This window comes from Hakea prostrata, chromosome 4 (assembly GCF_041222555.1).
Source record: "Hakea prostrata isolate BN-2017 chromosome 4, UWA_Hpros_2, whole genome shotgun sequence".
NCBI lineage: Eukaryota > Viridiplantae > Streptophyta > Magnoliopsida > Proteales > Proteaceae > Hakea > Hakea prostrata.
The window spans coordinates 7,580,911-7,602,291 of NC_142603.1; the positions used below are offsets into that span (position 1 = coordinate 7,580,911).

Below are 21,381 nucleotides of genomic sequence, written 5' to 3' on the forward strand. Positions count from 1 at the left end.
CAATTATTCTACATATAAGAATGTTGCACGATGAAACAGAGCAAAGACCACTTTCTTGGAATCCCCGGATGGAGATGTACGTAGCGAATTGCAGAGTTGGTGAAAAGACATGATCCTTTGAGTTCTATTCTTTCTTTTTGAGCTTCTGGGTAAGGTTGATTAGATGAAGGTGGGCGTGTTCAGAGTATTCGAAACTAGTAAACAAACAGAAAGAGCAAAAAAAGGTCAAATAATGGGTGGCCCATCTGTATCAAATCACAGAAAAAGAGAGAGAGAGAGGGGCGGCATTCTTCGTTAGGCCTTCAAAGTCACCCACCACCCAATGACACTTTTGGCTCTACGAATCTAGTTTCCTGTTCAGAACAACAGTGTAGACCCAATGTTGAGTTTTTGAAGTCTACAATGTCGGTTGATTCTCCAAACTTTTCTCGTTGTTTGTGTTCGATATAAACAGATCAATAGAACTCAGCAAGATAAGATAGCATGCATTAGTCACTGCAAAAATAGACAACTGGATATGTTCTGTGATTATTATAGATTTATATCATCTTATCAGCTTTGCTGAATCTCGCCGCAGGGCATGGAGCTCTCAAACCAATACATGCAATGATATCATGGGAAAAGAAGGGCACGTATCCTGGTGCCCCCACCCCTGCACCCGACCCCGCCCTGTCCTGAGTTTGGATCATGACGCTTTCTCACTGTATATATTGCATGGGGCCTATGTTTGAATATGATAAAATAATTTGAAAGTGGAAAAGCCTCTCTGAGGCGAAATGGACTCACCCTGCCCAGCCCTTCCCAATGGGCAATGTCTCCCAATATAAAGCCTAGCTGACCAAATACTTAGCAGGTTAGATCCAGCACTGGCCCTAGATTTACAGGCCTGCCAAAGAACCATTGTGGAACCAATGTTAACTTCCATTTCGTATAAACCTTGATGATCAGTAAAGCAGTTGATGGTTTTCTGATCTCAATGAGGACCCAGTGTGCACAATCCACAGAGATTCAAGAAAAGGGCATGAATAAGTAGAAAAATAATAAAGAATAACAGGCAGTGGAAATACTGATTACTATCTATTTCAACATTCTTGTCATTACTCATTAGTTGGTTGCACATTGAGATGAAAATGAAAAAGAAATTGGTGAAAAACAGTCAAACTTGGATGTTGTTTATAATTCGTATATTTGATCCACCTCCACACGGAATGCATCGTTTGAGCTTCAGGTTTTCCGGAATCTTGAAAATCTGTTTGACAAGCGAATTAAGGCAGCTCCAGGACTATCAGTCATCTCATCCAGTTGGGAATTCGATGAGGTGCTTGATCTTGTAGAATGACCATGTCTTAACTTTTCCCTTCCCCTTGTACTCCATCCTTCAAGTGCTAATCTGACATTTTCTGAAACCACGTTCTTATATCTTGATCTCATCTACATATTAAAACCTCACAAATTTAGACATTGAAGGATCCATGAATGAATAACAATATGGGAAACAATTTACAACAGACCTGTGAAAGAATAACATAAAGTGGAAGTGTGACATAGCTGCACCAGCACTGGACTATGATCCTGCAATAACCAAGAAGTCAACAATTGGAGAACTCAATTTGTCAAATATCCACTAATCAGGTATTTCTGTTTGAGCTTGTTATGCAAAAACGTAGGCATTCCTACAGAGCTGTACAGAAGCAAGGGTACTGTGTGTAGGGGTCCACAGATTGCAAATAGAGATCTAGAAAGCGTATTTGCAATTGATCCACCATCCCTGGCTGCATGGGTTGTTTGTTCATTAATGTTACAACAAATCTTGCTTAGTGAAACAGCTGACTTGCCAGATGAACTACCACAGGAGGAGACAAGTCAGGAAGGGCTATATTCACTTGATACTTCATAGTCTTCATTTTTATCAGAGGCACATCAACACCACTTTCCATGAACATCTCCTTTAATTAGTATTGGATATTTGGAAATTAAATACCACTTCAAGATCTCTCAAAAGTCAGTCTCTTAGAAGTCGTTTTCTGTTGATCTCAAGAGATTATGTTTGCTCCGACTTCTAAAACAAACTTCCCCCCATATTAAAGGAATTTCTTGTAAACTTTGATTTATGCTCTAATCCTGTCACATGTTCATGTCTCATCAGGCTAAGCATTGATGAAATATTGAGTTCAGTGTGAGACATCTGATTTGATTGACATCCTTCTCTTCCAGTGGGCTGCTCAAGCTCATGGAAGGAGGATAGCATCCAGTGTAGAGCATCCAGAGGGCAAATCCAATTGATACATTGGCAGTGTATTGCAAGGATCAAGGAGATGGGGGGGGGGGGGGGGGGTTTCCCTCTCAGGGTGCCTCCTGCTACTTCTTGCCAGTTAAAAGGTAAACACCTGAGTGAACTGATTATTCAGTGAAGCAAGGTCCCTCCCATTGGGTGCCTCAACTGAGAAAAAACTTTTTACCGAACTCCATTCGATCTTCATCAACTATAACTGCAGCCCCTACTTCTTGCCATTTTTGTCTATCTCTGCCTCTTCCACTGATGGACCGCAATCCGCCTCCAATTAGATTACCTATTCCCTACCGTTAGTGGTAGATGATACAGTACAGAACTCTCTAGCTGGGAATAATTCAGCTGATCCAAAGCAGACCTCAACAGATACAGAGCTACCAGAACCTATCCTATATATCTTCACAAATTTCGAATTTGGCCATAGTTGAAATCTATATGCTTCACCTTAGCCACGGACAGAATCAGAGGATTTTCCTTTGTTGTCCACAGAACTCTTTGTTTCTTAAAGGTCCTTACAGAAGTTACATAACGAGACTTCCAACTCAAGCAGTCACCATGACAGCTAAAGATCATAGCTGGAAGATACAAGAAATATTCTGGAAGAAAGGAGAAAAAATGACTAAAATGTTTTTACATGTATGTGAAAGACTATAGGCGTAGCTAGGCATAGCTAGGCGTATGCAAGTTTCTCTAGGTTTTTGACATCAATGACTGGGATCTTGAATGGAAATGTCACAATTAGCTGGGTTTAGCTATAACAACCTCAGAACAATAGACAATTCTAAAACAGATAAAAAATTCCTTTGATAATACTAACAAACCATATGATCTGGATCCGTAACTGAGCAATTGCCGTCTGAAAAGATTATAGTGGATATTAAAGACCATAGGCAACTATGGATGTCAAACTCACTGGCAGTCCCTTAAATCGAAAGAGAAGAAAATACAGAAAACGGTAGCACAATGAAGCTTTGAGGAGGAAATAACCTTCTCATTTGATAATGTTGAGTTTCAGAAATTGTGAGAGAGAGGGACCACCATATATAACACATGATAGTTCCATCTTTTATGAAAAACCAAAAACGAGTTAAGCTATGCTGCAACTCTTCTATATGGACTATTTCGTAAATGAAGCAAATCATAGTGATGCCCTTTATCCAAAGAACCCCAAGTACACAAGCAAATCAACAGAAAAAATATGAAAATTTTGGTTTAGTACATTGCTTGAATCCTGCTGTAACAGCATATTCAATAAAGAGAGGAGTGTGAGCTCTGACACATAGATATCATTGATTGTCTCAATGTAATTCTATCTAAAGGAATAATTATGTTAGTTATCTTAAATTTTGTTTTGGAAATAGGTCACCTTTTTGATATACTTCTAATTCATTGGCTATTGGGCCACATTGATATGTGCAATGTGGGAGAATAGGACCTTGCAGATCACCTAGACCACCGGACATTGCCTAAGAAATGTTCATGCAGGACAAAAAGAATGATTATCTCCATCTACATCCAGCTTATGTTAAATGTGAGTTATATTCTATATAGAAATCATGTACTCATTAACTTTCTTAACCGCTACAGTAAAAGTAGCATGACAATGATATCCACATTCTGATCAATGGAGGCACTTATCATGATCAATGATTATGGACATTGAGTTGTCACAACAGATTAACGACTTCAATGGGAGAAATGAAAAGGGGATCGTGGTGGGGAGTATTCAACAGGCTCATTATGGAGACCACATAATGATGACAAAGACATACCCAGAAGTCAAGCGGATAGCCATGCATACATTGTTGTCCATAAAGCAGGAAGGTCCCTTTATTTCCCACTGGAAAAGATGAGGAGAGAAACCGTAACTGAAGAATGTAAAGATTTGAAAGGTCCAACAATTTGCATATCTTCACCAAAACCTATCATACTGTTAGATGAACAATCTGTCAAATCTTAAACCATCAAACTTGAAATATGACAATACTCTTTAGATAAAAGCATGGTTTTCTCATACAAATTCCTTTTAAGTTTCAAGATGGGGTTATTCTGGCACCTTTGACTGGTTAAGGATTCATGTTATTGGAAAACAAGAAGAAATATTCATTGTTTCATACTTCTGCAAAGGGAATGAAACAAAATAAAGAATATAACATCTAATTCTAAAATTAATCATTAAGAGCATAGGATATGAAGTATCATGAATAATTGGATCAAACAAGAGAATTCGTATTTTATAGGGGAGGAATTTTGAAATACTAGCCATCGGAAATCATGGGAACCTAATATACCATCAGTGTTGCTAACAAATCAGTGCATCAATAAATGTACTTTACATGAAAATGTAAACTGCAATCAGTGGATACCTCAAGAAGTTCCTTTACAAGTTGGCTTCCTTTCGTCCAAAGAGATGGTTTATTTCAACTAGCCTTTGCAAGTCACTGAACTAAGAGATTGCTCTACCCAAAATAATTAGAAGAACAAATGAAGGTAGAGATTATCCATGGAAACCTATGAAGACACTAAACTATAGTGGGGTTAATTTATTCTATAAATCTGGATTATTATCCAATTCAAGCAGGCCCAACAATCAAATATTTGAGACAACTGTGTTGTAAAGAGAAGAAATGAGATCAATGGAAGGGGATATGAATCCCATATGCACTAAACAACCCAATACTCTTAAAGATCTCATTTTCATTACTCAAATCATTTCTAATTGATGGGAGTGTATTAACATATACAAAGACCTTCTAAAATTCGACTGCTAGCCAGTCTAATACACTCAATGAAGTAATGAAAATCAAAACAAATCTCTAATATAGCTATTAACTCTTCTAATGTAACTCGAACCCTGAACTATTAATCCCATATTCTAACTTTATCCCCGTTTTATAAGCAGCTCATAATTTAGGCCCATTACAATGAAACCAGAGAAAATAGAAGATTCAATCCATAATATAACTACGCAAGGGTCATTCCAACCTTTTGGACTTTCATAAGGAACCTTATGAGCCTCCCAAGCTTGGATAGGGATCCATGCAGCATTAGTGCCTAATGCAATTGCATCAGGGGCTCACCTGAATGAAGTAAAATATTAGGATGGTATGTTATTTACTAAGTCAATATTGAGTGGGAATGAAAAGTAGATATAGTATTTTATCCCTTTTTCTTTCCCACAAACAAATCCAAGTCACATAATCCTCCCTTCTTCATGGCCCAGCCATTCTTGTCAGTCACTAATGAGACAAACCAGAGAATATAGCATAGATAACCAAAATCCAAATAATAGATGCCTCCTGGTGAACCAGAATCCATAAGACATCTCTGATTATACAGGCCACAAATGTGAAGCTGAACATAGTATAAGTATAGACAGGTAGTTAAGGCCAGTACTCCTAATGGGCTCATCTTCATTGATCAAGTGGTTGAACCCATTGAACGGTGGGCTAGTCCTGCACGCATCCCTCATTAACCAATACGCCAGTGAGTAAATGAATTCAAAACCCATGATTTAGTTAGAATATTAATCCCCCTCAACTTAAAACAAAGTACTGAATTAGCTAATAGTAAATTCTGACTTACCCATGACCAAATAAATGTTGCCATCTCAAATGAATTCTGCAAATCAAACAGCCAAGAACATATGAGCACTTGGAAGACATCACATTATAGAAAATTTTACCTTGAAATACTTGTGCTCTTCTCACCTGAAACAAAACTAGTTGTATAAACTGAAGCAAAATTTGGGGCCTCCCAAACCAGAAGAGCTCATCCCTCAGGTTAAATTGATTTCCAAGAGAAGGAGTTGCATCCGTAATTTCGATAGTCAACTTTACCATTATTCGATGCATCTTTGTACCAACAAGCAGGAGGACCTTTGATATTTATATAAGGAAAATTTGTTAATGAAATATTGAACTCTGGCATTCAACCAGGAAGAAGCAAAAGACAACCGGTAAGAGGACTTACAATGACAGGAGTGAAAGAAACCCAAAAATAAGAAACAGCTCCTGTGTAATGGCAGACTTTTCAAGCTTCAGAGAGTTTAAGACAAAAGAAGCAAAATAAAAATAAAAGAAGAAACAATGTATAGTTCATGTAAAAGTCCTCTTGAAAATTTAAATGGTTCACTGAAAACTTTCTTAATGTGGTCATTGATTTGATGAATTGATACACCCAGCAATAAGAATGCCACTGCGTGTGAGTTGCACTGCCATAAGCAACTAAATAAGTATGATTACTTCCATAGGATTTTGTTAGGACCCTGGGAGGAGTCCATATGGGAGTGGCGTTATCAACCAACAGCTGGTTGGTCACTTATAAAAGGGGGAAGGTGTGAGTAAAGTTTATGGGTTATTTTATGTGAGGTTCAGGCAGCCTTTCTCTGAGGGCACCATTTGGTGTAGGGGGTGACTGAAACCATCAAAACCAGGTTTATCTTTAGTTTCTTGCTGTAATTCACATTCTTAGTATTGGAGCAGCAGGATCTTATCAGATATCATAAGCTAGCATCTTGTGGTCTTCTTTGTCCCAGAATCTGTTCAACCATTTAATACATGCTTGCGAGCTACTATATATCCAATCGCTACTAAGAAAACATAAAAGGATGCTAGAATTCAGCAAACTGACCATGAAAGTCGAGAAAAATGCATAATATGGCATACACCCAGAGAGGCACACTGCAAAAAGGGCCACAAAGAACTTTCAAATGATATGATCAGTTAGAAGTAGCCAAATTTGGAATGGAAATTTTTGGAGTGAATCATGTTAGCATCAGTACAAAGTGATATCACCATTCACAAGAAGCCTACTTGTGATAATGACAATATAACAGTTACGATCAGTATATGGGGGAAAGTGATTGATACACTTGTGTATTTATGGAATCATGAGGGTGGAAAAGTACCAAATGCATTCCTAAGAACAGAATGTTGTCTAAAGATTCAGAATGGTTATTCATCTAATTGAACAATTTGATGATAATAGTCTTTTCTAAGAAGCTTGGCAATTATTTTGGTGGAAGTTTTTGTGGTCAGCAACACATGGACAAATTTGGCCCTTCCACGTGGAAGAGTGATATGACAATTCCATGTGTTAATTATCACCCACAACCACCTTTTATCCTTCATCATTCAACTCCCTTGTATGTTGATGCAACTCATTTTTCATGTCACCCTTTTAGCTAACAATGATCAGCTGAAACTCCACATGTCATTAGGGGAACTTGGTAGATCTCGGCCACATGGCATATAAAAGTTCCCACCCGAAGTTTTTGCCTGTGGGTTTCCATCCCTCAAAACTGCCACCCATTTACTTTTTGATAAAATGTGCAAATTCAAGAAACAGGCTCCCTATTTCATGGGGGAGAATGCGATATCCATGGGGACTGTAACTGTGAGGGCTGAGGAAAACTACAAAATCATGAGTTAATAGAAGTGAATTGACCAATTAGCACCAAAGGATAAAAAATTAAAGAATACGGTAGTTGCTCCAGTAACGAATGAGAATCTGATAAATAGATCAAGCTATTCTAGAAATTACAAAGCATACCAACTAGAAGCAAGTGACAAATACTACTAATATGGATTGTTCATACAAAAAGAATTGATAAAGGACAGCTTAATTTTAAGAGAAAGAGTACAGTGATATTGATGGAGAGGGCTAATGACAGAGTAGTGTGATATTCTGGTCGCCTTTCAACGAGTTGAAATTGTGAGCAATAATGGATGACTCTCTCCTAGCCATCCATATTGAACCAACTAAACGCAACATTCTTAGATCTACTAGAAGAAGAAAAAAAATCCCCCAGAGTCAGAGTGGGAGTAATCCAGAAATCAAATGTTTATCATAAGCACAAGCAGATCTAGAACTGTAACAATGAATTAAATAATTTAACTACCTGTACTAGCCAAACTGAAAGTTCAACTAGAATGCACGATCTTTAGATATATTGAGAGGTTGGGGTAAGATGTACCTGATACCTACGATATCAAGAAACTCATCCTCCATGCTACGCAGTATATAAGTATGGAAATTGTAGGACATATGAAGTGCATGATTCTGCAAATAAAGAAAATGTACTCTAGTGACTAGCAATGATATCTTCCTAGTATGTATACATGCATGTATGTATAACACAGCATTGTATTTTAAGTAACTATTTCTTTTCAAAGGACAGCTTTTGATGTATCCAGAAGGCATAGAATTCTCCTGGATCTAAGAAGAACAAGGCATGGATATATCATTCACCTAGACTTGGCTGGGTAAATATTTTTTCAATTTGAACTTGATTACCTAATTGAAATACAACACCAAATCACCAAAACAAAGGCGTTTTTAATTAAAAATTTCTGGGGCTAACTGGTGGCAAGCTAAGACTGATAGTACATATGAAAATTCAATCCAAGCATAATCTTTGCAAGATTGTGACCAAACGTTGTATTCAGTAAACTTCTTAGTACTATAATAGGATGAGGTTTTTCTACTCTTCTTTATAGAATCCAGTCTGGAAGTTCAATAACTGGTACATATTTGGTAAAAAACTTACACTAAGAAAGCCTAAGCGCAGTGTCATGTATTCAGATTTATTTGCAGAACTCCAGAATTGGCGGAAGAAACATAGCTGCACATAGGGGAGTTAAAGAGTCAGTTAAATTATCCATTGCATATTGTTCAAGTGCCAACTCATTAAGGTCTCTAAAGAACCATGTCTTGAACTTCATGCACTTTGAAGAATACAAGCTCAATCCTTGAGATGGACTCTAAAAAACAATAGAGTATTTTTCTTGATCTTATCTTTAGAACAAATCTGCTTTCTTTTTAAGGCAAACTAAAACTTTTAACACGTGAGATTACCATCCAAACGAGATATTTATGCTGGCTCCATGGATGGGAGGTGTGGTGGAAAATGACAGTAGACACGCTCAAACTTCTACTATTCCCCGTAGTAATCCCTGAGGATCCTACAAGTATGAAAGGCAAACAACTGAAAGAACTGCTAAGAAAATTATATATCCAGGCACAAGCATAGAAGGGTTTATATTTTGTACCCAATAACCTTGTCAACACTACTTTGAGCAAGCATTAAGGTTCCTCCAAGGGAAGTAGTACAATAAAAAATTATCACTTTAAGTAAGTGCAGGGGAAATATAGCAATGTAGACAACCACAAGAAATTCTTACCTTTTGACTCATCAACAGCCATTGACCTTGCTTCACTTTCCCATATCTTCCAGCTTTTAATCTACATAACTAGAAAAGAAACTGAAGTACTATTCGAAAAAGCGGAGGACTAAAAACATTAATGTACGGAAAATACATACTTGTACCTTGTAGGAAGACTGACCTTCAGTATTGCTAGAGCAATGGAGTTAAAACTATAAGAAACATGGGTAATAGCAAGAACAAAGAATAAACGGTGGAGCTGTTCCAGGCTTTCATATGAAGCAAAAGGTTCAAGTCCCTGAAGAATAAGCAAGAGGAGATCAAAAACAAACGTAAAAATGAATTCAACATTTAAAAGAGTGTCAACATCTACTAGAAGTAGTTCTGATTTTAAGGGAGGGGGGGGGAGGAAGGGGGGAGAAATCTAGAAGGGACCTTTCAAATGAGCCAAATTACTGGAGCTCTAACCCTTTAGTATTAAATCTGCAAGTGTATCACCCTTGGAATCTTTCAATTGAGATTTTATTTGAAAGCCATTAGTAACATTCTTTGCCTTCGACAGCCATTAGAAATATGAATGAGTTGAAATAAGTAATGCGAATGACAAGCATTATTGTTAGAGAACCAGTAATTGGTGGAAATAGAATTAGTTGTCAGTGAAGAGCAACGTAGTACAGTTCTTAGAAACTTCAGCCCTAAGCTAAATATTTCTGAGCTAGAGAAATGCGTTAAATCAATAAGCCTTAACTTTAATTTACCCATGCCAGGCCAGGTCAATCTAGTGTCCTAGTACCCACTGATTAGATCATGCTTCATCAGGCACGTAAAAATAGTCAATCCAAATGTATGTTGGAAATAAAAGTACCTCAGGACAGTATTTATCATCTCTCTGGATCTTTTCCCGCTTTTGGATGATCGAGTGATTCAAAGAATGCATGCTTTCAATGAGCATGCGTTCTACAGGCCTGTTCTCATTAGTGTTATCTTTCACTGCGCATGGGGCAAATCGGTGGCTTATGGCCGAGTGTCTGACGCAAATTGTAGAAACCCAAATCGTGGAATGACCCATCAACAGTGATAAAAACCCAAAAAGCATTAGTTCTGGAAACAGAGCCAAGAATCAAGGAATCAGAGCCCAAAACGCTGTCAAACTAGGAAAGAAAGAAAAACCCTTGTTCCAAAAGTGGTAAAGGAAAATGTTACCTTCCTTGATCTTCTCAAAAGCACGAGGAAGTGCTTTCGTTCCGGACGTATCCAACCACTGTCAAAGAAGACAAACCATAAAACAGACTGAAGAACACATAAAACAGAAGACAAACCTTAGTGAAGGATGTTCTACCTTGCCAAACCATTTAAAGAAACTGTGGATGAAAAAAGAAAATAAAACCATCACGGTTGTGACCGTCGCCAGCGCCCATGAAGAGCTCTCGAGCAAGGACCTTTCTTCTTCCATGAGAAGACCTTTATTTCTAGGTATATACGATGATTATATGCGTTTTGAGTTCTCTGTTCAATCAGTATTCGCTCCAACCTCTCTCAGGGGCTTTTCTGCTGCTTAGCTTCCGACCTTCCTAATTCCCATTTCCATTTATGGTGTCAGTTGAAGCATTGTCCGAAACCCCTGCAGCAACCGCGCATGTTCTATTACTGCTTGATCAATAATAAAAGGGTAAAGAGCATCTTTTGCTGTATAACTTGGTTATTCCACCCGGATCTGGCTTCAGTGCTGCTGCCTATAGTCCAGATCAATTTTGATGGTCGAGATTAAATCTAGACCAACTTTTTTTTCTTTCTTTTTTACTCTTTTAACTACACCACTCAAACTCAAAAAATAATTTTAATAATAAATAACATAACAGGTGGTCAAGCTCGACCACTTTAGATTTGGAGTGTAAGCAGCTTCTATGACCAGTAGAGTTTTCAAATTTCTTACAATAGTATCGTTGTTGCTTTGAATGTGTGAAAATAGCATAGTTTTCATAAAATGTTTCGTCATAATGGATTCACATTCCCTACAATTCCCTGCAATTTTCATCTAAGATTGTGTGCCATGTGGTATTAAATAATCTTATGGTCACCCAATTTAAACCAAATGTGATTTTTCTTAAAATCTTCTTCTATTTTCTTCTCTCCTCTCTGTTCACAAAATTAAGAACAATACATGGAATCTCTACAATTTTCTCGTCTATATTCTATGTTCATGACGGTAAATCCCTATTTCGTGACTCCATAAAAGCTCTCTCTCACTCTCTCTACTAACGGTGGCAGAAATTCTACAATTTTATTATTGTGTTGAGGAAGATTCATCTGTTCTTCCCTTTTTTGTTATCTTCTTTTCCAACAATACTAGACATGTAATTCTACTCAACTAAATTCTTTAGCTTTAATTTCATTGAAGATTTGGTGTCTGATAATATGTTCTGACTATGGTTACCATTGCTCTTTTGGTATTGTTGGAAAAGAAGAGAACAAAGAAGGGGAAAATAGATAAATATTCCTCAACACAATGAGAAAATCGTTGAGGTTGATTGATATTGACCTATACTTTTAGTGAAGAAGCTATTGGTTCGACTCTAGCATATGATATATGTAATATCCTCATCCTCCGCACATAAAAAGTGCCCTTTTGGAAAAAATGATTAGTGGGGTAGTTGATTGGGCCTAACGTTAGGCACTTAGGCCTCTTTCCTGGCCAATAAATTGGGCCTGTTAAAGTAAGAAACTCTTTGAGTTGCAGGCCCGTTGTCATTGGCCCAAGAGATCTTTACTTGTAAAAACAATCCAACAGTCCAAATTGCTACAGCTTTGCTCAAAGTTTATTACAAAAACAAGCTGGAACTTCATTACATCTCCTCCTCTTGGGGTTTCTTTACATCAAAACCATTCTCCATCCATGCTTTCAATCCACCTCCTATGTTACTGACATTTTTGAAGCCCTGCAATTGGAGAAAAGAAAAACCCAGAGAAAAAAAATTATACCTACTTTTTATTCTCGGATTATGTGTATTTTAGGAAAAAAAAAGTAATGAAATATAAACTTATAACGATTTGAAGATCCATTTTTGCAATAACTGATCTATTACCAGTGAAACAAGCCTTTATAGTTTAAAAGCAAAAGATATAGATCTTAGTTATGATGTTTGGATGTTTTTCGGAGAAAGGTAGCTTGAATTACAGAAACAGAGAAAAAAAATTACAACCTAAAGATCATTACAGTCTAAAATACAAGCTTTTCAAGGCATCATTCCCACAATCTGGGCAAGATCCTCAGAACTCAGTTCTTTATGATATTTGTTAAAAAAGAGAGAGGGAAAAAAACATCATTCATTCATATAAATAATAAACTACTACTATTACAAAAGACAGCATTAGTCATAAAAACAAGTGCAACATGAAATGAAAAGTGCAAGCAAGACTAATGACCACTTCTAATGCTTTGTAAAGCTTTCTGAAAGCTAGTGTTGCCATTTCTATATTTAGTGTGACGACTAGAAATACATCTTGTGCCAAATAAAACTTTTTAATTCAATGGAATCGATGCAAGTTCATACTAAAAATTACATTCCATTGAATCGGTGAATTTTTCTTTTCTTTTCTTTTTCTTGATAGAGGTAACTTTTCGTGATTCAATAGGATCGATAAAAAAAAAGTGACTGTATCATTTTCTTTTTACTGTTGTGATTATCCTAGTGGGTTGTATCATATGGACATTCTCCAAATCCATTCCGTCATTTGAAAAACTATGTGAGAGATGGGAATTAAAAAAATAATAATGATTAAAAAAAAACCCGAGTTGAGGTGATCATCTTTGCTGCAAGTGGAGGAAACCTGACCCAGAAAATGAGGGTTCTTCATCCTGCCTGATTTTTAAGATTTCCAAGAAAAAAATGAAGTAAATTTGAAAATCTCGTCTCTTGGTAGGAAAGAAGAGCTGGGGAAGTCAAGAAGTAAAAGAAGAATAGATCAATATACACCTTCTGGAGTAGAAACATAGTAAGGAACATTCAAAATGTTACCAACATCTGCATCAACCTTTTGAAAATCTTCTGGGTTCCTGAGAATGAAAGGTTGGCAAAGCGGCAAATCAAATCAACACCAACCCTTGAAATTGAGAGATAAAAGAAATTGCTTTTTCCACCAAAGGAAGAAAAAAGAAGAATAAGACGAATTCACATACCTAACATCTAGGTAGCAATGACCTGATTGAATGAGATCCTCAGCTTTATGGGCATCGACGGTTGCAACTGCTACAACCCTGCCAGAAAGAAAAATCCAAGCAAGAGCAGAGAACCATTTAACATCTCCACAGAAAATAGTTCAGAGAGAGAGAGAGCATCAATTAGTTGACCATAGAGAAGGAACTGTTGGTTGTCTTCTTTGATTTGCATATCAATTTTTTTAGCTCAATGGGATTTTATAAGCAGGGTTTTTTATTTTTATTTTTTATAAGAGTCAACTGAAGGATGGGCCTTCTTGAGTTCATTATATAAGGTTGGTTGTGAATATTTTTTGGAAGATTTGTAGATAATTAACCTCAACTTTCAATGATCTCCCCTGCAAATTTGGGGTTTTTACATGAAGGGTAAATTAGTTATATTGTCTTTTGCAGGAGTTGTTTGGTCACATGAAATTCACTCTGTTTTCTGAATATCTCTATAAATCTATTTTGTAATAATCTGGGATTTAATATGTAACCATTTAATTAGACAATCTTGGGTCCGACATCAATTACCTTATTTACTATATTTGAAATTCAGAGAATTGTTCAAAATAATCTATTCTATTCATAAAAGAATTGGTTATTAAGAAAAACAGAGAGAGGAAGCTTTGACAATATAGTGTGGGTTTGAATTGACTTCAAGAATCATTCATTTACTAAACAAATTCAACATGGTTTTTAAATTCAGTAATTATATTTGCAAAAATAATACAGACCTAATATAAAATTTGAAATAGATTTGGACCAAAATTTTCTTATTATAAAATAAATAAATAAATAACATCAATTTGGCCAAACCATATGCAAATGAGACAGAAAATTTTAATCGTTCTTTATTTAGTAAGTAACTCTTACAATACATAAACTTTCATGCGTACCAGAAAATTGATAGCAGAGCTTTTATTAATGGAAGAGGACAGAGCGAGTAAAGGATGGATGAGGTATCCATCCGAAATCACAAGAGAGCTGTATTTTGGAATGAAAAAGAGAAAGACACGACGAAGGGTTAGATAACCCATCATATAAGTTGTTAACTGGACTAGCTAAAGCTCTGATCTATCAACTTTCGCCACCATTACAAGCTAAACTAGATAATTAAGCTGGAATTTCATCACTGCTGACACTGCTCTTGTAGTTTCTTTACGCCGAAGCCATTCTCCACCCATGCTGCATATCCTCCTCCCATGTTATTCACATTCTTGAAACCCTGCAATTTCAAATTACCAAGAGAACAAAGTATCAACAATCATGATGTTTCCAAATGCAAGTAGCTCCATTTCTGCTGGTTCTCAAAAACTCATTTGTCTTACATAGTTATCCCAAGTCATTTGTGAAGGGGATAAAAACTTACAGCCTCGAGAAGTTCTGTGCATGCAAGAGCTGATCTGACTCCACTTTGACAACCCTTCACAGTTTAAAAGCAAAAAGTCAAATAGGGTAACTACTCTTCCATCTAAATTATTGATATCTGTGATATTTAAGTTATTGGTATCTTTTCTTAATTAGAAGAATTATATCTACCCAAGATATTTTATTGACTTGAGAAATGATAGCCACAAATAAAGCATGGCCCATGGCTCAGAATAAAAGATTATCCATGGATAAAGTGGAAATAATGACAAACACAACCTGTAAAGATTATCCTTGGATCATATTTTATTCATCCATAGTGACAAACACACTTTCAGTGAATGAAGAGACAAGACAATAAATGGTTACCAGTACAAGAAGATCATCTTTGCTGCAAGAAGAAGAGATCTGCTCCAGAAATTGGGGATTCTTCGATCTCCCTGAATTTTGAAATTTCCAAACGGACAGTAGAACCAAATTAATTAATTAAATATCTTTTGCTGCCCATTAGGGAAAAAAGAGGTGGGAAAACCAGAAGGGGAGGGGGTAAGTAGAGAATTAGAGTACCTTCTGGGGTGAAAAACAAGAAAGGAATGTTCAAAATGTTATCAACATCAACTTGACCTCTCTGAAATTCTTCTGTTGTCCTGTTATTGCAATAACAAGAACAAATTTAAAAGCAACTCTAGAGAAAGGGAGGGGGAAATTAAAAAAAAAAAAAAAAAACCCTTAAGATCCCAAATAATCCACAAACCTAACGTCTATGTAACGATGGCCTGAGTGAATGAGTTCCTTAGCCTTATGGACATCAACGGTCACTATTGTTACGGCGCTGCAACAAAGAAAAATCCAAGCAGAGCATTTAACTACTGTACTGTGCAGAAATATTATCCGAGAAATAGTTTTTATTTGGAAAGAGAGAGAATAAAAAGGTCACCTTGCTGCTTCACCCATGGAGAAGGAAACAGGAATTCGAAAGGAATGTTTAGTTGGGGAACGGGGAAGGGAAAACTGAAAACTGAAAAGCGAAAACCAAATAAGCTTGAGCTTCGTTGCTGCTGCTGCTGCACTTGGATCCCCGTTTGCTTCATGGGATTTATAGATAGAATGTAATGTATGGCATGTGGCACTGGCACGTGGGAAAGGAAAATTAATTTCTTTAACCATTATTGGGAGGAAGAGGAACGTTGAACGTGAGGAGTGAACGGGGGATATTTTTATATTTGAGAAAATGCAGTCAGTACACGAGTTTATTGATAGCACGCGGGCGTCCAAGGTCAAGGTTCAGTAAATCCTGGCCGTCAGGTAGACCATACAATACAATGTTTGGGGTAAATTTTTTCTTTTCTGATTTTCTACGTTTCCCACCTCAGTCAAAAAAATTTACGTCAGATCAGACATTTGGAATATGAGGATATGGAATAATGACCAAATTCTCCCTGTATGTCATCCGCATGCATGATGATATTGATTTGACCCGGACACGACCATTTCCTTTTATTGGGTCGATGATTGTCGAATTTGGTTTTGGTCAGGTGTAGACCGGGTCAGGGACACGGTCACCGCCACCGGTGGGGAATTTTGACCTGAAGGAAAGAAGACATTTAAAAAATGAAATCGTCACTCGCCGGTGAGAAATATATAAACTGTGATGGTCGTGGATGTTGTCAAGTAAGGTTCAATCGATCTGCTTCAACTATAGGGGCCAAATGTGTAAATCGGTTTGGCTTAGCCAATTCAGGAGACGAAATTTTACCTTGGTCGAGACCAATCCGGTGGTGACCGTCATATTCGCTTGTTTCTTTTCTAGGTCCCCCAACATAATATAGTTGTTATTGTCCACAACATGATATAGTTGAACGGTTAAAAACCCAAACTCCCATGGAGAGTCTTGGTTCGCACCCATTCCGTGGCCCCTATATTAGTAATATTCCCAATACTAACTCTCTCTACAGGAAAATATATATTAAGGGAGTCAATTTATAGTCCGAACCGTTAAAACCGACCCAAACCGATCCATTATAGCCCGACCCGGCCCTTAAGGTAATTGGGCTAAGGGTTGTGGAGCCCGCACCCACCCGAAACTGAACCACAACCCATTTATAACCCGTTTGTAATTTTACATTAAATAGTATTTAAATCATTGTATTACCATTAGGTAGTTGGTATAGACAATTTAAAAAATTAAGCATGAATTCAAAGATAAAATAGTCATTTTACTACTTAATATTTAGGTTCTTGATTTCTATAGAATGGGTGGGTTTTTTTTAATGGAAATTGACTAATAACAATTTTGTTTTCCATATAATTTTCATTTTTGTTGTAGGATGCTCAATTGTTTCTTCTTGTTCTTTTTCTTACACACCATAAACCGTTAGTCAACCCGAATCTAAGTTAGTTAGACCGAACCCAAATCGCACCAAACCAAAACCTGCCCGAAACCATTATTTTGCTAATGGGACCGTGTTTGGGCTAAGTGTTTTTCACTCAAAAATCGTTAGGCCCAACCTGAAACCGTCTCAAACCACACCCTTGACACCCCTAATATATATATATATATATATCATATCATACTACTATTATAAAAGCATGTACTCTTATTTTTCCGCAAATTTTTGACTTGACTATTATATCCTTTATTTTTGTTCAAATATCTTATTTTGTGTATTTATTTTTCTGTCATTTAATTTTTTATTAATTTTTTCTTGATACCTTTTATATTTTTCTTCTTATTTAAATACATAAAATCAAATGAAAACCACGATCTTTGCAAAATTTCCAAGATATTTAATATTTTATATATAGTAAAAAAATCTCAGTCATTCGGCAAAAACCACGACAAAATTTTCACTTTTGCTTTAAGATGGAAATTTTATATTTTTCATCTTATTTAAATACATAAAATCAAATCAATTTCACTTTTGCGGCTTTAAGATGGAAACTTTATATTTTTTTCTTATTTAAATACATAAAATCAAATTTAAACCACGATTTCTACAAAAATCCCAAAATATTTAATTTTTTATATATGTAAAAAAGTCTGTCATTCGGCAAAAACCACGACAAAAATTTCACTTTTGCAGCTTTAAGATGGAAACTTTTTATTTTATTTTTATTTAAATACATAAAATCAAATCAAAACCACGATTTTTACAAAAATTTCAAGATATTTAAGTTTTTATATTAAAATCTCAGTCATTCGGCAAAAACCACGATATCGACAAAAAAAAAAAAAATCGGTTAAATAGGCACTTTATATTAATACTAAGATATAAATATTACATAGAAACTAGGAACGAAAGTAATTGTAGTCATTCCGGTCTTGCTCGATAATAACCGAGAGCTAGTTTGGCAAATTTTCAACTTGAAGTTCTACTTCATCCTCGTTTGAAACCAAACGATCCAAAAAGTCAGCGACTGCATTAACCTCCCTCAGATGTTGTATGATGATCTCGACAAATATTTCACTTTTGCAGCTTTAAGAAGGAAACTTTATATTTTTCTTCTTATTTAAATACATAAAGTCAAATCAAAACCACGAATTCTACAAAAATTTTAAGATATTTAATTTTAAAATCTCAGTCATTTGGCAAAACCACGATTTCGACAAAATCTCAATTTTTGCAGCTTCTCTAAAATGGAAACTTTATATTTTTCTTCTTATTTAAATACATTAAATCAAATCAAAACTACAATTTCTACAAAAATTCTAAGATATTTAATTTTTTATAATAAAAAAATCTTAGTCATTCGACCAAAAACGCGACTCAACTGATACACATATAGAGATAATCGATTAAAGAAGAAATCTATTTTCACAACTGCTCTCCTAAAAGGGGGAAAAAATAAAAACAAGAGATTAGAGTTTGTTAGAACCAGAAGACCAGAGACACAGTATAGACAGACCAATAACAGAATCAAGGAGAAACGAATATATCGAATATATCTTATGTCAGAATCACTTATTTGAATGTAGTGGAATGAGCGAAAGGAAAACCAGCACGAACTTTCACAGGGTGAGTTGAGGTGTACGAACCGTACTTTTCCTTAAGGTATTTGAACGCCCCATTCATGCTGCTGGGTTTGACCTTGACGTTCTTACCTCCAAGATACAACAATTCCTAGATCCGTAGACAGCATTCCAACAGAGTCCACTTGCAAAAGAGATTCGAAGGTAATATGTAACATGTTTAATTAAATAATCTTCGGTCTGCCTATCCATCACCTGATTTACTATTTTGTAAACACTGATATGATAGAAGAACCATTCAAAGAATTGTTCGGAATAATTTATTTATTATTTTAAAATATTGGTACAAAAAAAAAAAAAAAAAAAGCTTGATAATGTAGTTTGGCTTGAATTGGATTCAAGAATCATTCATTTAATTTGGACCCTATTTGGTTACATGAATCTAGCGATTTCAAATCTCTGGGTTCATGAATCTGAAATTTATATCCGATTGGTTGTGAAAATCTATGGATTTATGAAATCTACATATTCATTTTTTTACACTAAAAACATGAATATGTAGATTTATATGTATGAAGTGAAATCTAGAGATTTCATTGTGACTATAAATGCGCTAAACATTTGCGAATTCACAAAAATCACGTTGACCAAATAGTTTTTTAGGATGAATCCACAGATTTCATTCCACAACCAAACAGTTAATTTTATGAATTATGAGTCGGTAGATTTGAAATTTTAGATATTTGAAATCTCCAGACTCATGGAACCAAACAAGCCTATGATATTTCTAGATATTTGAAATATATGTCTAAATAATTTAGACGTAATATAAAGTTTTTTTTAGTAAATGCATACAACTTCTTTTAATTCTATGCCACGCATTGATTAATCCAACTAATTCTATTTTTAAATTAAAATAAAAAAATGATATTATACACAATACATAAAACTGACAACTTAACTCTAACCATGACTACAACTCAAGTACAAGTCATAAACTTTAATTATTGTGTATTATTCAACTAAGATGTATTATGCTTCATTTATTCAAGTTTATAATCCAAGTTTTCTATTATTCACTTCTAAGAAAATTTGAGTCACTTCTGGGTCTATGACTCAAAGATGCTTTCATTACTGTGTTTTGTGGTTATGATTGTCCGAAAACTTGGGCTCTAATACCATCTATCACATCCCGCCTTAAATCCACCTAGGGAGTACCCTATCTGGGTTATTAGAGAGTGATCCACACAGCCCAATAGATCTAGTTTAGGAACGATCATATCCACTTAGCACAATAATATAATTAAAAGCAAGAACAAATTATGGTATTCAAGTAATATTGTCGACAAAAATCTTTCTCCCCCTAAAGACCCTGGATCTATAAGTATAACAAATACAAAGATGTACCTGAACAACTAATAAGGTTAAAAATACCATTACAGAATTGTTCAATTGGTGATGTTCAAATCAATACCTCTTAGCAAAGAGTTTGTTGGCATTCACTTATGGTATATGTAATATCTCCATTTTCTATATATAAAAAGTGTCTATCAAAATAAAATAAAATAAAATAAAAATTAAGAATGATTAATTAAAAATATTGAAATCATTTGGATATAATCCAATTAAGCCAAATTAATTCATGAGTATTAAAAATAATTACAAAATTTTATTTTAATCCAGAGTTGGACTAAATTATTCGTATTACTAAAAAAATCCATGAGGTAGATTTTTCCAGACCAGGGAATCGAGCCAATAAGGAAGCTTGGACAACATGCCGAAGCCCTGTTCTTGATCCAAGTAAAGAATTGGAAGTTTTAGGGTGGACATGCCCTAGAAGAATATGGTTTAAGTGCAACACGGATGCTGCTGTGAAAGTGAAGGAATGCTACGCTCAATTAGCTGGGGTGATTCGAGATCAAAAAGGCCTGTTCAGAGGAGGATTTGCTATCAAGATTCCTCTATGCCATGTAGTAGAGGCGGAACTGCGCGCAATCAAAGAAGGGGTAAAGGTAGCGTTGGATATGGGAGCATGGCCACTCCAAATAGAATCAGACTCGCTGAAGGCCATAAGGTTACTGGAACCAGAAGTTAACGAGCAAGGATCGATGAGAAGATTAGTTGCTGAAATTCGAAGCCTATATGCTTCTCGAGGCCATGTTAGATTTAATCATGTGAGGCGTCAAAATAACAAGGCTGCTGATTGGTTGTCTAAGAGGCGGCTAATTGGAAGAGATGATATGGTCTTTTTCAATGATCCCCCGCAGGAAATGACAGACATCCTTAGAGAGGATTGTCTCAAGAGTTGTGCTCTAGTTTGATTTGTTTTGGTTGTTTGGGTCTTTTGACCCCGTTTTGTAACCAAAAAAAAATCCAATTTGACCAA

The 21,381-nt window shown here is 35.8% G+C and overlaps 2 protein-coding genes and 1 long non-coding RNA gene across 3 annotated transcripts; all 3 read right to left on the bottom strand.

Moving 5' to 3' along the window:
• Nucleotides 1-798: 798 nt before the first annotated feature.
• LOC149017548 (MLO-like protein 4) lies at nucleotides 799-11,093 on the bottom strand. The gene is made up of 15 exons (XM_089151880.1): nucleotides 10,796-11,093; nucleotides 10,660-10,717; nucleotides 10,322-10,557; nucleotides 9,638-9,754; nucleotides 9,475-9,535; nucleotides 9,149-9,255; nucleotides 8,841-8,915; nucleotides 8,268-8,353; nucleotides 6,923-6,972; nucleotides 6,263-6,303; nucleotides 6,001-6,168; nucleotides 5,876-5,911; nucleotides 4,063-4,130; nucleotides 1,512-1,572; nucleotides 799-1,431 (listed from the first exon to the last, which is right to left on the bottom strand). Exons 1-15 carry the CDS (start codon nucleotides 10,907-10,909, stop codon nucleotides 1,225-1,227), a joined length of 1,485 nt encoding a protein of 494 aa, XP_089008006.1. The 5' UTR covers nucleotides 10,910-11,093; the 3' UTR covers nucleotides 799-1,224.
• A 960-nt stretch (nucleotides 11,094-12,053) lies between these two features.
• LOC149017549 (uncharacterized) lies at nucleotides 12,054-13,817 on the bottom strand. The gene is made up of 3 exons (XR_016173182.1): nucleotides 13,634-13,817; nucleotides 13,431-13,510; nucleotides 12,054-12,392 (listed from the first exon to the last, which is right to left on the bottom strand). It is a non-coding gene; the product is annotated as an uncharacterized LOC149017549 (long non-coding RNA).
• A 657-nt stretch (nucleotides 13,818-14,474) lies between these two features.
• LOC149017550 (thiosulfate sulfurtransferase 18-like) lies at nucleotides 14,475-16,087 on the bottom strand. The gene is made up of 6 exons (XM_089151883.1): nucleotides 15,963-16,087; nucleotides 15,780-15,857; nucleotides 15,593-15,672; nucleotides 15,395-15,465; nucleotides 15,027-15,080; nucleotides 14,475-14,882 (listed from the first exon to the last, which is right to left on the bottom strand). Exons 1-6 carry the CDS (start codon nucleotides 15,977-15,979, stop codon nucleotides 14,787-14,789), a joined length of 396 nt encoding a protein of 131 aa, XP_089008009.1. The 5' UTR covers nucleotides 15,980-16,087; the 3' UTR covers nucleotides 14,475-14,786.
• Between the last annotated feature and the right edge of the window lie 5,294 nt (nucleotides 16,088-21,381).

Bases quoted from the DNA above. Each gene is read 5' to 3' on its own strand.
- LOC149017550 (XM_089151883.1), bottom strand. The intron at 15,466-15,592 runs GTACTCTAATTC...TTCAAAATTCAG, and splicing joins CTTGTTTTTCACCCCAGAAG to GGAGATCGAAGAATCCCCAA. The intron at 14,883-15,026 runs GTAAGTTTTTAT...TTGAAATTGCAG, and splicing joins GCACAGAACTTCTCGAGGCT to GGTTTCAAGAATGTGAATAA.
- LOC149017548 (XM_089151880.1), bottom strand. From the start codon at position 10,909: ATGGAAGAAGAAAGGTCCTTGCTCGAGAGCTCTTCATGGGCGCTGGCG. The intron at 6,973-8,267 runs GTACATCTTACC...CCCTTTTTGCAG, and splicing joins CTTGATATCGTAGGTATCAG to TGTGCCTCTCTGGGTGTATG. The intron at 4,131-5,875 runs GTAAGTCAGAAT...CATCTTTTCCAG, and splicing joins CAACATTTATTTGGTCATGG to TGGGAAATAAAGGGACCTTC.